The sequence below is a fragment of the Zeus faber genome, assembly GCF_960531495.2.
Source record: "Zeus faber genome assembly, chromosome: 4".
NCBI lineage: Eukaryota > Metazoa > Chordata > Actinopteri > Zeiformes > Zeidae > Zeus > Zeus faber.
This window is the reverse complement of record NC_137191.1, coordinates 19,521,157-19,535,849: the sequence shown is the minus strand read 5'-3', so window position 1 is coordinate 19,535,849 and position 14,693 is coordinate 19,521,157. Positions and strand designations below refer to the sequence as shown.

The following is a 14,693-nucleotide window of genomic DNA, read 5'->3' as shown; positions in this document are numbered from 1 at the left end:
AGAGAGTAGAAAACTAGATGTTAAAGAATAGGATTTCACAATTAATTTTTGTAGACACATTTCTCCCGCTAGGCATTTAAGGTAAAATAGTATCATTGTAAGTAAGAGAATTATTGGGGTGGTAACAGGAAGTTTATATTTTATTGGAAAACCACACCTTGGTGATCAGGAAACATAATATGGGCCCCTATTATCTGTGCTTCAGCAGGGGTGAAGGGAAGCATCCTTCCATTGTTCTTTGTAGGAATGCAGTGTCTGGTTGCCATGTCCAGCGATCATTGTGTCACCGTGGTGACGATGAACCAGTCCAACCAGATACGGCAATTTATATATCTTGGTCTGTGGCGAATTAAAGAAGACGTGATTTAACTTGGTTGCGTAACGCAACAGAGTGAACATTGTTTCCGAAGTGACAGATTCACTATTTGAAGACTCTATATATATATATAATATATAATATATATATTTTTTTAGAAGAATCACAAGAATCTTTAATCGTCACACGACACTACAACACATGCACACACACACACACACACACACACACACACACACATATGCATTTAACCCATCCTGGCTTGTCCTTCCTCCGCGGGGGCAGCCAGGAGCAGCGGGCAGCATGATGACCCGCCCGGGGACCTGGTTCCATATGTCCATCGCTGGTCAGACCATGGAGGAAACCCCATGTGAGCACGGGGAGAACAAACTCAGAAAGGCCCCTAAATGGGAGATAACCTGCCGGAGCACGGTGCCAACATGAAGAAGGGTTAATCACTCTATATGCTGTACGTGCAGAATTATAAATAACACAAACATAAACAAGTTCTCCACATTAACTGAATCTAATGATTATGGAAAACATTGCATTTCCTTGATAATCAGATGTGGAAATACACAAACGCAAAGTAAATATCCAGTTCTAATATTTGCAGTTCACTTAGCAAACCCCCAAAGCGCTTGTGCTTTTCATGTGGTTGCGTTACCTCCCTATTTAGCATGTGGAAATTAAGACTACCCGTAGCAGGGTGAGAGGCAGGGCGAGCGCATGAGATAGCATTTTTGTTTTGCACAACAAAATACCAATATTGAAATATCAATATTTTAGCACCAAGAATTCAAAAATGTTTATGTTTTCAAGTTTTACACTTGAGGTTTTTATTTCATAGTTGATGAATTTGTTGTTTTTCATTCTAATATTCAAGTACATCCTCAGGATACCTCCAGATCATATCCTCCAAAACCCCCCCCCCTCGAATGGACACATGGCCTGGAAAAGGGAATAAGGTCGACCCCAAATTCCTTGGCGGAAGAGAGTGGAAGCTGAATGGCAGCTCAACACGCTGCAAAAAAAGACAAGAAGTGTTGGGATATTCGTGAGGATTTATGACCCAGATGTGACGGAGAGCCAAGGTGGGCTCCAGGGTAGGGTGTTTAGGGTTAATAAATCAATCCTAAATATATTTGTCAATGGCTGAACGAAAAAAAAAAAAAAAAAAAAAAAAAAAAGTGAAGTAAGAAGTTGAATTATTGCTGCGAGCAACTTGTCAGCCCCCCCCCCCCCATTCCGTCTGATCCCTCTCTTTGCTCTATTTCCCTCGGACAGATAATGTCCCAGGCAGCGAGCCAAGCACGGGCGTGCAGGGGCGGGGCCTCGGTGCTCTCCTGTGACAGGTAGAGTGAGGGGGGACGGGCTTAGACTACCTGTGCAGGGCTGGGAAGCCTCCAGTGCACTGAGAACACTGCACCTGTCGCACTTCCCTGCCCCTCTCCCTCTCCCCGGCCCTCTCTTCTTCTCCTTCTCCTTCTTCTTCTTCCTCTTCTCCCTCTTCTCCTTCCTCCCCCCTAATTTCGCTTTTTTTTTTTGTTCTGGGCCGGCGGCAAGGGGGAACTGGCCACGTCGTCGCCATGGATTCCAAAGAGGGCGGCGGAACCGAAAAGGAGAAGGAAAAGGAGAAAGTGGTCAAGAGGAGGAACAGGCCCGTGTTCCTGCGCTACCTGGAGAGGAGGAAGACGGACACCATCGTGGCCGAGGACACGGCCAAAGGCGACGTCAACCTGGGGACGCTGGTGAGAAGGAGCCAGTCCGACAAGACCGAGTACAGCGCCAAACTTAAAGGTACTGCCGGCTAACGACGTCTCCTGGGTCACAAAACCACGGTGACAAACTGCACAATCTGAATGTTGTTAAAACACTATCAACTCTTTACTCTCCCTTTTTTTTTTTTTTTTTTTTGACAATGTACTATGTATTCTACACATAACATGTAATAACACACTTACTACCTGTTGTCGATTCCAAAGCACTGGCCGCTTGAGGGTCAAATTTTGCATCTACACACGTACGCATAATGAATTCATGCATACTATAGTGATGACATATGCACATGTAGCACACACACACACACACACACACACGCACGCACGCACGCACGCACACAGGCACGCACGCACACACTACTCCTTTTGTAACGCTGGGTGCTGGGCACCTGTTGTGTTGCTATGTGTGAAGTAGGAGATATTCCCACAGGGATGAGGTCACATATGCAAACCCTGCTCCGTACCCGGGAACAGAGGACAGGCTGGAGCAGGGCGACAGAGCGCTTGGCAAACAATTCACTTATTATGAAGGACTTGCCAAGTTGGTCATAACAGGTGAAGTTTGTTTATGATGAATACAAAGTTTTCTAAAGCCATTTTTTTTTTTTTTTTTTTAATCGAAATGCAATGCAACAAATGAATACCAATCTCAATGTCAAGTTCCTCCTTCGTATTGGTGTCATGACTGCCGCTGACGTAAGCATTTCCACAGTCATTCGCATTTTTGGAAAACTTGCTTCGCCTGTCCCTTCCCAAACTGGGGTGCTGTCAGCGGCCTGGAATGTTGCACTTCAGGCAAAATGAGTTGCATTGCTGTGGCGGCATAGTGGATTGCTCAGTGGATTAAATGTAGAAAGTATGTAGAAAATCTTGTGTCGCTTGATCCATGACTTCCGTCCCGCTACGTGTGTGTGTGTGTGTGTGTGTGTGTGTGTGTGTGTGTGTCACCTTGTTTAAATACAAGTGCAGTGATCTGGCTTCTTGGCTCAAAAGTCAAACAGCTCTCTCAGTGTCGCTCAAGATAAATGAAACAAAGTGCCCCGCCCCAATCTCACCTGCTGTCACTCTGCTAATCTGAAATGGAGATCCTCCACTCATTAGCATTCTCTTTTTTACCACACTTGTGCCACCATCCAGCATCACAGCGTCGTTGTCAAACACAACTGTGTTGTTTTCAGTAAACCCAACCCCGCCCCCCGCACAAAAGGACTTTAACCTCAGTCACGGCCGGAATCATGATGTTTACAATTGTATAACCATTGCAAATATTGACAAAACGATGACTTCACTGAAAGAGAAAACATGTGATCTGCTGAGCCGTGAGTTCTCACCTGTCTGTCAAACAGGTTGTTCAGGCCAGATATCCACGGCAGCCCGACATTTGCCTAGATTAGGGTTAATTCACTAAAAGCAGTACTATTGATGCTGCTTCACGGCGGCGTAGCTCCTACAACGACCATATAAAAATGGAGGATATAGGAATCAGATGGGGTAATCCAACAGAATAATCAATTCTATTATGCTTCAGTTGTTTTTGAGAGTTTAGAGAGAAGAGTGCCGTGTGTGTGTGTGTGTGTGTGTGTGTGTGTGTGTGTGTGTGTGTGTGTGTGTGTGTGTGTGTGTGTGTGTGTGTGTGCAGGTGAATTCAAAAATGACTTAGTGAGGCTGTTTCGATAAAAAAAGAAAAGAGCATAAAAAGGAGAAAAAACAGTTGCAGAAAAACACATCATAGCAAATCAATGAGTGAAAATGGCAATGACAGATGGAACATATAAAAAAAATGAAATGAAACTGCACATCCTTCATTCTGAGTGACTTGCTGGAATAGTCTCCATTCACAACTTTCAGTTGGGGATTTATTGGATTTATTCTCAGTCTTAAGATCTCATTGTGAGCTTTATTTGAGGGGCAGGATCTGAATGTGCCAATTTTTGTCCTGGTGGCGGACACATGATACAGGGGAGCTTGTGTTCCGGGGCCTTCCGTTTGAGTCCCTTTCAATGGCCTGAGCGCTGAAAAGCCCTGTATCCACTTTCATGGGAACTCCTGTGCCAGCGACCGTGGCTCACGGCACGGAGCGGAGGGAAACGGGAAACGCAGGAGAGCTGCCGCCTCGCCTCGAGCAAAGCTCAGTCGAGTGCAGCCACATTGATTTTTTGAAAGGCGTGGTTCACCGTGGTGGTGGTGGTGGTGTTCGCTGTGTTTGTGTTTCCATGACTAAATATTTTCAAGGTCAAACAAGGATGGAGCCATTTTTTTCATACGCCATAAAAATTGTAATATTCCTATGAATTTTTTATGCAATTTTCTTTTTATAAGACTGACCGACTGCATCAAAAGCACAGGCCTACGGGGTCGTAAGCCCTGGGGCCTGGCCAGAGGAGCCAGAGGGAAATATTGAGTTGTGTTTTTAAATGATTCATTGCGGGTATACAACTTCAGCAACGACAGAAGATAACCGTCTCTAAATAAAATATTGCATTTTGAATGAATGCGTCACGGTATTCGATTCATTCCCGCTGATGTGATAATGCATAGGTACCGTAATGTTGTATTATCCTGGGAAACGGCCGGGGAGGGGCTTCAGAGACGTGTGTGCGGGTGGTCGGGTAACTGGGGGCCCAAAGCAAGAGCGTGGTGTGGGTGAAAGGAAGAGCCACGGTAGAATTTATTCTAAGAAAGGCAGTCTTTGGATCTTTGTAATAATAAATATTTGTTATGTACCCTCCCCAATGGAGATCTATTGATTTTGTGTTGTTAAATTAGTAAAAAATGAAGCCACAAGTCAAGCTCCAATGTCCAATGTAGTGAGTTGGAGTACTGTAGGCAATCCCGGAGCATAGACCATTGGGGATAAAAAGGTTGCTGTAGCATTGAAAAAAAATGGTCAAAAGATTTATAAATAAAATACATAAATATTGTTCTATTTTGTGTTTTGTGTTAAAGGTGCAAATAGCCGTAGGTAGTGGTGTTAGTTACGTAGTCCTTTCATCTGGTGTATGGATGAAAGGAACACATGGGGGGGGGGGGGGGGGCTCTGGCGTTCTCAGGCCCAGGGGCTCCGGATCATCTGTATACTATGTATATGTAAAGGTGGAGGTCTCAAACTGCCTCTCAACTGATAAAACAGTTTTGACCTCGATTCCGAATTTCAGTTCTCGGGAATTGAAAAAAAACAAAACATGAGAAGGAGTCTCAAATACTTCATATACACGCACTCAGTGAACCAAATATTTACATGTGTCGTAGGAGAACCTGGAGTTATGCATTGCATCACCGTGTTATGACCGTGAGCTGTGAATTCATCAGAGGAGCGTTCGGAGTGAAATGACCCAAAAAAAGGATGCTAAAAATAGAAATCCACTTTCACAAGACGAAGCCTTTGATTTGAAGACAGCAATGCTGAGGACTCTGCTATTTGATATATTTGTATTATATTTGTATTTTCTGTATTTTCAATATTTGTTTCGATTTAAGTAGAGGATGTAATGAATGGCGGTACATAGTCATCGGCAATGTGTGTTTTATGAGTGTGTGTCTGTGTGTGTGTGTGTGTGTGTGTGTGTGTGTGTGTGCGTGTGCGTGCGTGCGTGCGTGTGTGTGTGTGTGTGTGTGTGAGAGAGAAAATAATAAATAAATCTGAGTGTGCAGGGTGTCGTGCACTCCTGGCGGTGCCTCTCTTTGTCGATGTGTGTCTTTGCATACGCCGCCGTGTGTTTATCAGTGTGTGACAGCCCAGCCCGCCCCACCTCGCCTCCCGCTAATGGCAGATGGAATACCCATGCATTACATCAGCAAGACGATTAGTTCTGTAACCCGACACCAGCATGCAACCCCCCCCCCCCCCCCGCCGCCCCACCCCACCACCCCGCCCACCCCCTCATCTCTTTCCCCCAGAGGAGGGAATGTGGCACGTGGGGGCGATTAGGAAGAGAGGAAGCATTCCTCTTCTTTACCAAATATACACACACTCCCTCCTCCCTGCCTCCCGACCATGAAGCACACACACACACGCACACACACACACACACACACACACACACACACACACACACACACACACATGCACGCCCATGCACACGCACACCCATGCACACCCATGCACACACACACACACACACACACACACACACACACACACACACACACACACACACACACACACACATAGCAGCCGGGGAATCATTAGGCTGCAGGGTGATAAAAAAAAAGAGGGGAGGGGGTGACTGGGGGTGTACCTGACTGGCATGCTAAGTAAGGCCTTTTGGCGCTCAGTCAAAATAATTATATTGCCATAAAATAGCGCGAGCTGCTCAGCAGTCGAGCGGATGTGTTGAGGGAGATGTTTGGGGGAGTATGTTTTCTCAAACATGCATAGCCATGGGGGCCACGCGTGTATACAAATACTTATGCAAATTAATCTGTCATAGATGCTGCTAAAAGCCGGGAGATACTTTTTTTTTTTTTTCAAAACTGTGAATTCGTAATGAAATCTAGATGTTTGTGTGACTTTCATCCCCTCTTCCCCACCCAGAGAAAATGTCACCGCACGAGCTGTCGTCGCCGTCCTCCCCGGCCCTGGACCCCGAGGAGGTCCGCCTGAGGAAGATGGGCCGCAGGGCCAAGGTCATCCAGGAACTGGTGCAGACGGAGAAGGACTACTTCACCGACCTGGACCTTTGCATCAGAGAGGTCCTCAAGCCTCTTAAGGACACACAGGTAGAGCTGCAGCTGCCGGAGACATGGGAGCTTGACTTGTGGCTTCATTTTTGTACTTATTATTTAACCACATAAATCAATAGATCTCCATCGGTTTGGTCAGATCGTGTTAAATTATCTTTCAGCTTGTGGACGTCGACCGTCTGTTCACCAACATGGAGACGGTGTGTGAGGTGTCGGCCGCGCTTCTTCAGAGGCTGCAGGAGGCCACGACCGAACCCGACCCAGAAGCACTCGTTATCGGTAACTGGGAGTGTTGGTTATTACTATGGTTATTACCATGGCCAATATGGGAAAGAAGAGTGAAGTAAACCTTCATTTCTAATCTCATTTCTCTTATGAAGGGGAAATTTTCATCCAGGCCAAGGGAGCTTTGGAGGATGTCTACAAGATATACTGCTACCACCACGATGACGCCAACCAGCTATTGAAAACCTACGAGAAGGAGGAAGAAACTAAGCAGCATTTCACCACATGTGTATTAGCTCTCAAGTACGTTTCTTCTCCGTAAATAAAATGTTTGAAACTCTTCTTTACTAATGACTTTCCTTTTATGTATAAATCTCCAAATTACCCTTTGTAGCATCTTTGTCATTAACGTTTTTACCCATTTTTCTCCTTATTCTTACAGGCAGATATATGACCAAGAGTAAGTATCCACTTATGTAATATTGTGTCATATTCTGATGTCACTTTGTGGCATTGTTAACACAATACTATATTTTTACATGATCATTAAAATATTCATGTCTTGTGGAATAATGATAATAATAATAATAATAATAATAATAATAATAATAATAATAATCATAATAATAATAATCATAATAATAATAAGTTGAGCTGCAGGCAGCAATTCATGGGGTCCAAGTTTGTTGCAGCTATAGCACCAATGGCAATAATGGGATCAATTGGAGACAAAATGAAGACAAAATTGCCATTTGAGGAATCCAAGGAAAGATTTTTTTCTACATAAAGCGGGTGTACAAGTCACCGCCAAATGGTAAAAAAGCCATTGCTAAATTTTGTCTAATTGGTGCTGCAATTTTATTGGATGATGGCCACCATTTTTTTAAATGATAACACTGTTCTCAGATATTGTTGGAACCATTGCGCGAAGACGATTGTGCAAAATGTCAACCATGTCGCGTAAACGCTGAATGAGCTGGTGAATATTGCCATTGAAAGTTATACAATTGCCATTGCGCCACCTATTGACCAAACAACGTTAGATTTTTCACAGTGCTGCAGAGTCATACCCTGCACATGTACCATGTACCAAAGTGGGTGATGATTGTACAATGCATTCATGAGTTATGGCAGATTATGTAAAATAGGGCCCGCCCAGACATTTTTTGTGAACGTTGAAAAGTAATTGTATCCAAACTATGTGCCGTTTCAAAAATCCATCAGATAAATTGTATTCAGGGCAGTCCAGACATGCTGTGGGCTAATTCTGGTAAACATTGGACCAAATTTGTAGGAGGAGTTAAGAAAAAAGTGTTTTGGACAAAATTCAAAATGCCGGAACATCTATTGTGATGAAAATGGGCGCAATAGGCTCGGCATGACCCAAGGAATCTATGAATGCAGGATTTGTTTCTACGATCAGTGATTCAGAAGCTATTAGACAAAACGTAAAAGTGGTTGTTATATCAGCACCATTTGGCTGATCAATCCTGTTTTTTGCGTTTCCTAGTTTCGGAACATTTTCCAAGATTGGTGTCCGTGGGCCTTATGGTTTCTGAGCCCCAGAAGCTTTTAGCGGAGAATAGGAATAATTAAAATCCCAACAAAAGCAATTGGGTTCCCACACGAGTGAGTCTCGACCCCTAATTATAGCGATCTCTCATTACCCGCAGGGGGAAGCCCAACCTGCTGGACATGGGGTCGCTCCTCATAAAGCCTGTCCAGAGGATCATGAAGTATCCTCTGCTGCTGGGTGAGCTGTGGCAGGCCACGCCCGGCAACCACCCTGACAACCAGCCGCTGCAGGAGGCCTTTACTGCAACCAAGATCGTTAACCTCAACATCAACGAATTCAAAAGGCGGAAGGACATCGGTGAGTTTCCTAAAAAGAAAGGTGAATGCTGGCGTGTTATTGTGGCAGTTCCGTCTGCCACACGCCACCCGAGTGACTTTTTTTAAGGCCCTCTGACACAGGGACACAGGCGATGGTGTTGAAACGTACCAGTTTATTAGAGAGAGTGGGCACGATGGAACAAGCCCACAGCAGATGGAAACATGTGCCGACAAAGGCTCCTCACGTGTGGGAGGGGTGGGTGATTGAACCTGTGCTCGTTGGGTGCTCTGACGAGCAACAGGCCTACAGCCACCCAAGACAGGTGTGGCTGCTTAAATCACACCACCCCCACACCACAGTCATTTTTAGAGCGTCATGTTTATAGTTGGAACTGTTTCCCGTGTTTATGTCCCAGTCATGAAGTACAAGAGGTCAGAGGATGAAGGCACGCTCCGAGGCAAACTAAACAAGTTTAACATCCACTCTATTCGGAAGAAAGGCGACAGATTCGCTGGATATCTGAAGATCCTCACCGGTGCTGAACCACAGGTACAGTACCTTAGAATCATCCCTATTTTCTAATCCCATTTATCCACATTTACTATTGTTGTTTGAACATAAATACAAGGAATAAATTGACTAAAGCGTTGTAATCTATAAGACGACTAAAATTAACTCAACGACTCTGGGACAGCCAAGAAACAAAGTCAATGGCAGAAACACTTCAATTATTTTACCCATAGGTGAGGGACGAAGCGTTTGATAAAGAAGAGAAGCTGTTCAGAAGTCTGGAGAAAGCTGTGAGGCAGCTTGTCAAGAATGTCTACTGCTACCTGCTGCACATCCAGGTATTCTATGGATACTTCAGAACATTTTTCTTTTTTAAAATTTCCGTTCTTATTTGTATTTGTGTGTTTTCGGCAGGACATGGTGTCTGTAGCCGTCCAGGATGTCCAGGACCTCGAGAATATAGTCAAGGATACCCCTAAAAATGGCACAAATGGCACACTCCACAAGAACAGAAAAGATCCATATAAGCACTTTGTGAGTGTGAATTTGTTTCTTATATTATAAATCATCTTAAATTAACAATAAACCACCTATTCTCTGTTGAGGACATGACTTCTCTTCTTCCTTCTTCTTTCCCCAACGTCTTCACCTTCTCTCTCTCCTTCCTTCCGTCCTGGGTGACTGGCTCCATGGCTAATCCAGAGATGCGGAACTAGGGCTGCACATAAAGATATTTGGAGGAAATATTTGCTGAGCAATACAGTGTAACACAGTATTCAGGACTGTGTTTGCGGCTACACTTAAACAAAACAATGAAAAAGAAAAAGCACAAACATTAATGTTTAAAACCTCACACCTGCATTTTTGGATAACTGCTTGGTTATCCATGTTTCTGTATACTGCATCTGCAGAGCCATATTTTTTTTTTTTTACTTTCAGCCATGAGGTATTTGAAACATGTTGTAACATTGCCAACCTTTCAAAATGTTTTCGAACTTGGTCCTTGTTTACCAGGACATTTGAATGGCCCAGCTTAACAAAACATCCAGGATTCAGTCCTGGATGTTTCAGTTAAAGTCATCACACCAAGGAAAGACACTCTTTGTGACTCGGTGACTGAGCCCTGAAGCCCCGCCCCCCGCTGGCTCGCTGTTTATTGAAAGTTTATTATTAAGACACGTGTCGTGTGTCCAAATTGCACCAAATTCGACACTGCATGCCCTTGGGTCCCCAGCAATACACCCGCCATGTGTGAAGTAGATTGGATAAACGGTTTAATAATTAGATATTAGATAATTGAAGGACAGACAGACAGAGATTCCCTCCTTTATAGTTAGATTCAAAGAGCAAATATAAGTACATCGATGAGCATATCCCTGACATAGAGTGTCAAACAATGTACTCTTAGCTCTAGAGTCTTTATAAGTCATCACACTACAATGCTCAAAAATTGTCTACTGTACACTGGTCAATGCATTGTTCTCCATTCTCAAAATGTGTTTGTGTGTAAACATGGCTGTTTATTGTTTCTCCCGCTGCGTGTCCACGGTCTCCCAGAGAGAGAGGATGGAGCATTTGGTGCTGGTCCCCCTCACCGCCCTCCAGGGCATGTTCACCTCTCCGCAGAAGCTCATCCAGAAACGCTACGACAAACTGCTGGACTACTGCAGTCGCCTGGAGCGCTCCTCCTCCTTCAACTCCTCCTCGACCAGCTCGTCTTCCTCGTCTTCCGCCTGTTCTTCGCCCTCACCCGTGTCAGACGACCAGGGACCGGCCAGGAGGGACTACGAAGCGCTCAACGCTCAGCTGGTGGAGGAGCTGCGGAGGTTCAACACGGCCACGTACACCATCCTCACAAACTGCCTGGTGTTTGTGGCCGCGCTGCTCAGAGGACTGATGGCCACCACTTTACACCATGCCCCGTCCATAAAGCAGCTTCCTGTGAGATACCAACCATGTTAATCACCTGTTTGTCACCAATCAAGCTCTATATAATACAATGCTACTCCCACGGAGGCTGAGAGGTGGAAAAAAAGAAAATGTTGCTTATTTCCCCGTCCAGGCTCCGCTTTCGAACATCAGCGAGGTGCAGAACAGCATCATGGACGAGCTGAACAACCTGACTTTCGTCAAGGACAACACACAGAAGCTCATGGAGCGCAAAGTCAGCTTTGAGCGCCAACGAGACAAGAAATTAACGGTAACCCTTCTGCTGTGAAAGAAAAAATAGACCGCTCAAATCCAGTTTCTCAAAAATGGAATAAAACAAGAAGGGAAGGCAAAAAAAAAAGCCTACAATCCCATTTAATTTCGAAATTCTATAGGAAGCATTTTGATAGGTCATAAGTTGTACATTTTCTCTGGTGGTCAAAACTCTAGAGTTGTGTGCTAGGAGGATGTTAGATGTTAGTAACAAGGACCTATGGCAACTGGAAATCCACTGGGAACCCATCCCCTCAGTATTGCCAATTTGCCTACACGCATACATCGGTACACACATAATACACAAAATGTGTGAGAGCTCAACCCTAAACATCATTACTCTATCAAACCCCGGGGGTGTTACCTTCACCGCCACATTTTGAACACCTCCATGCACATGTAGCTAAGTGCCTCGGCTAACCCTAACCCCACGCACCCCCTTGTTCTATCCTGCTTGAAGATTCCTGAGGTGCAGCGTCAGAGTGAGGAGGAACGCGCCTGGCTGCTGGCGGAATACCCGGCGTCTCGTCTCTACCAGCTCAAGAGGAAGTGCAACGGCTGCCAGGAGCAGGACCTGAGCCTCCTAGAAGGAGAGCTGGTGGCCCTGCTAGAAGACACTGATCCTCTGGGCAGCAGCAGCCGCTGGCTCGTCCACACCGGAGGCAAGTGTGTGTGGATATTATGACCCAACAGGTGGAGGCGTTGACTAGAACAGCCTATGGAGTCTATGGAGTTCCGAAAAAGTGCATTGCTTTACTGTTATGCAGCCTTAAAGACAGCATTTAACAACATCACAATTTTACAATATCTATTCGCATATCACAATATTGATATTATAACAATATAACACCCAGCCCTAGTATGATATGACTGTGACCTTCCAGACACACACATATTGTTATTAACATATGCAAAGGGGACTAGAATCCCACTATGGTAGGTATTCACCTCCAACCGTAGGCTGGGAGGTGAAAAGACCTGCGTGCATTTTGTTGACAGAGACAGTATATATAGAGCGAGAGAGAGAGAGAGAGAGAGAGAGAGAGAGAGAGGAAAAAATGTCCTTTGCGACACTGACAAGTCAGCCGTGGAGAAAAAGCAAAAACTCCCCAGGGCTCCTGTGATGTCATGGTTGTTGGCGCCTCTGGAGAGGGTTGCCTCACAACAAGGACGACTCCGCAGCCTGTCTCCATACTCCATCCGTCTCAGTGAAGCACCTGAGAACCTGAGACCTTGTTTAGAACAAACCGCTGCTTGTTGTTGGCAGTGTTACTTGGAGTACAAAGTCTCACCCTTAGGGCATTCAGGGGAGGAAAAAAAAGGGATGGGGAGATGCCGCGAGACTCTTGTTTTGTACAATAACACCAATATATATATATATATATATATATATATATATTGGGTTTTTTTTGCGAGCAACTCTGTAAAAAAAGTGTGTTTATTTCTTGGTAGGAAAGTAAATTCAAACATTCTTGTCATATCCACTGGGATTACACGCATTCCCCAAGAAGTTGATTAAGATTCAGCCGATATAGACACCGTGAATAGGGTTGTTTTACATATTTACACAGTCTGCGGGTCTCTTTCTGGAGCTCACTGTCAGACCAAATATTCATCCCAACATTCACACATACTAGGCTGATGTGTAATACCTTGAAATAATGCCATTTATTTATCTGGCCAAATCCAGTTGATGGCCAAAAGAGCTCTTCTGCTCTCAAGATGGAGGAATGCTCTCATGCCGGCTCCACTGTCTCCCCCCCATACCCCAGGTAACAGGGGTTACGTCTACTCCACCTTCCTGAAGCCGTACAACCCCCTGAGGGACTTGAGCCGTGGAGGCCAAGCCGCCAGTGAGCAGCAGGATCAACAGCAACAGCAGATGTTGTTAGACGACGACTTTGACAACCTCAGTCTGTTCGTGTCAGGCAGTGGCAGCAACAGCCTGAGAAGCTTCAGCCTCCAACCCACCGACAGCTGTGCCGCCCTCTCTGGCCTGCAGGGGGAGCTAGAGAGTCCCCCAGGTGGCGAGGACATAGTGGACACTGAGGCCACGCTGCAGGTCAGTAGCTGGCGCGTATCCACCTCTGACTGGAAGACACTGCTGTGATATAAAACACAAACAAGTCAGAACTTATAATAGAGGCCCTTGAAGAAAACGTACAAACTGTCCTCGAAATTTCAGCTGGTCAAGGTCAAGCGGATCACAATGCCTTCAACAAATCCTAATATAACAATATTGCAAGGTGCAGCATCAACATACATGCACACTTTTTAACTTCTTGAATATGGAATACATGGAATTTATATTGCCTACAATGGGCACCTCACGTAAATCTACACGATAACTACTTGTGCTGGACCACAATGACAGCCCACGTAATAGCTTCACAGCATCTGCGTTACTGAATCCAATCTTTGTTGACGGACAGAATAACGGCACTTCCCCTGTACAATGGGTGCAGGTTGGACTTAGACTGGTTTGTATCTGTCTTTTGAATTTATATATTTTTTGTAGCGGTCAGGAAGTAGGTTTCTCCCCATGATTATAACACAAGAAACTTATTGCTATACTGTGTGTAAATGAAATGAAAGTATTATGATCCACTGTCAACACCCGATAAACAGATAAACAGCGCCACCCTCTGGTGACAGATCATTTTCTGGTATAGACGCATCAATGTCTCGAAACTATAATAAATGAGCACTCACTTATCAACAAAGTGTTACTGCAGGACATCGCCCATGTTTCTATTTCAAAGCCATCACTTATCAGCTCCTTAACTCCTGCATTTTTTTTTTTTCTCCACAGTTTTACGCCGTGTATGCCTTCCAAGCTCGCTGTGACCAGGAGTTGACCTTACAGGTGTACCAGCATGTTCGCATCCTCCAGTTCTGTGACCTGGGTGGTAACAAGGACTGGTGGCTGGCGGAGGCCAACGGGCAGAAGGGCTACGTCCCAGCCAGCTACCTTGGCAAGATGTCCTATGCATAAACTGCAGTTAGATAGCACTCTCCCTTAAGACATGCCTTATAAAGCTGTGTTTTCTTTTTTTTATTACAATTTGAAATTGTATGCATGTGAATGTAAGATTGTAGCTGATTTGTAAACGCAAAACCTTGCACAAGGAATTACTGACCT

The 14,693-nt window shown here is 44.9% G+C and overlaps 1 protein-coding gene across 1 annotated transcript; it reads left to right on the top strand.

Annotated features, from left to right (window-relative positions):
* Positions 1-1,905: 1,905 nt before the first annotated feature.
* Positions 1,906-14,546, top strand: arhgef38 (Rho guanine nucleotide exchange factor (GEF) 38; the record flags this gene model as incomplete). The annotated part of the gene is made up of 14 exons (XM_079999816.1): positions 1,906-2,116; positions 6,632-6,816; positions 6,942-7,059; positions 7,161-7,308; positions 7,448-7,465; positions 8,679-8,878; positions 9,255-9,388; positions 9,583-9,687; positions 9,764-9,883; positions 10,907-11,290; positions 11,412-11,549; positions 12,012-12,217; positions 13,331-13,613; positions 14,364-14,546. 14 exons carry the CDS (start codon positions 1,906-1,908, stop codon positions 14,544-14,546), a joined length of 2,433 nt encoding a protein of 810 aa, XP_079855942.1.
* Positions 14,547-14,693: the final 147 nt, after the last annotated feature.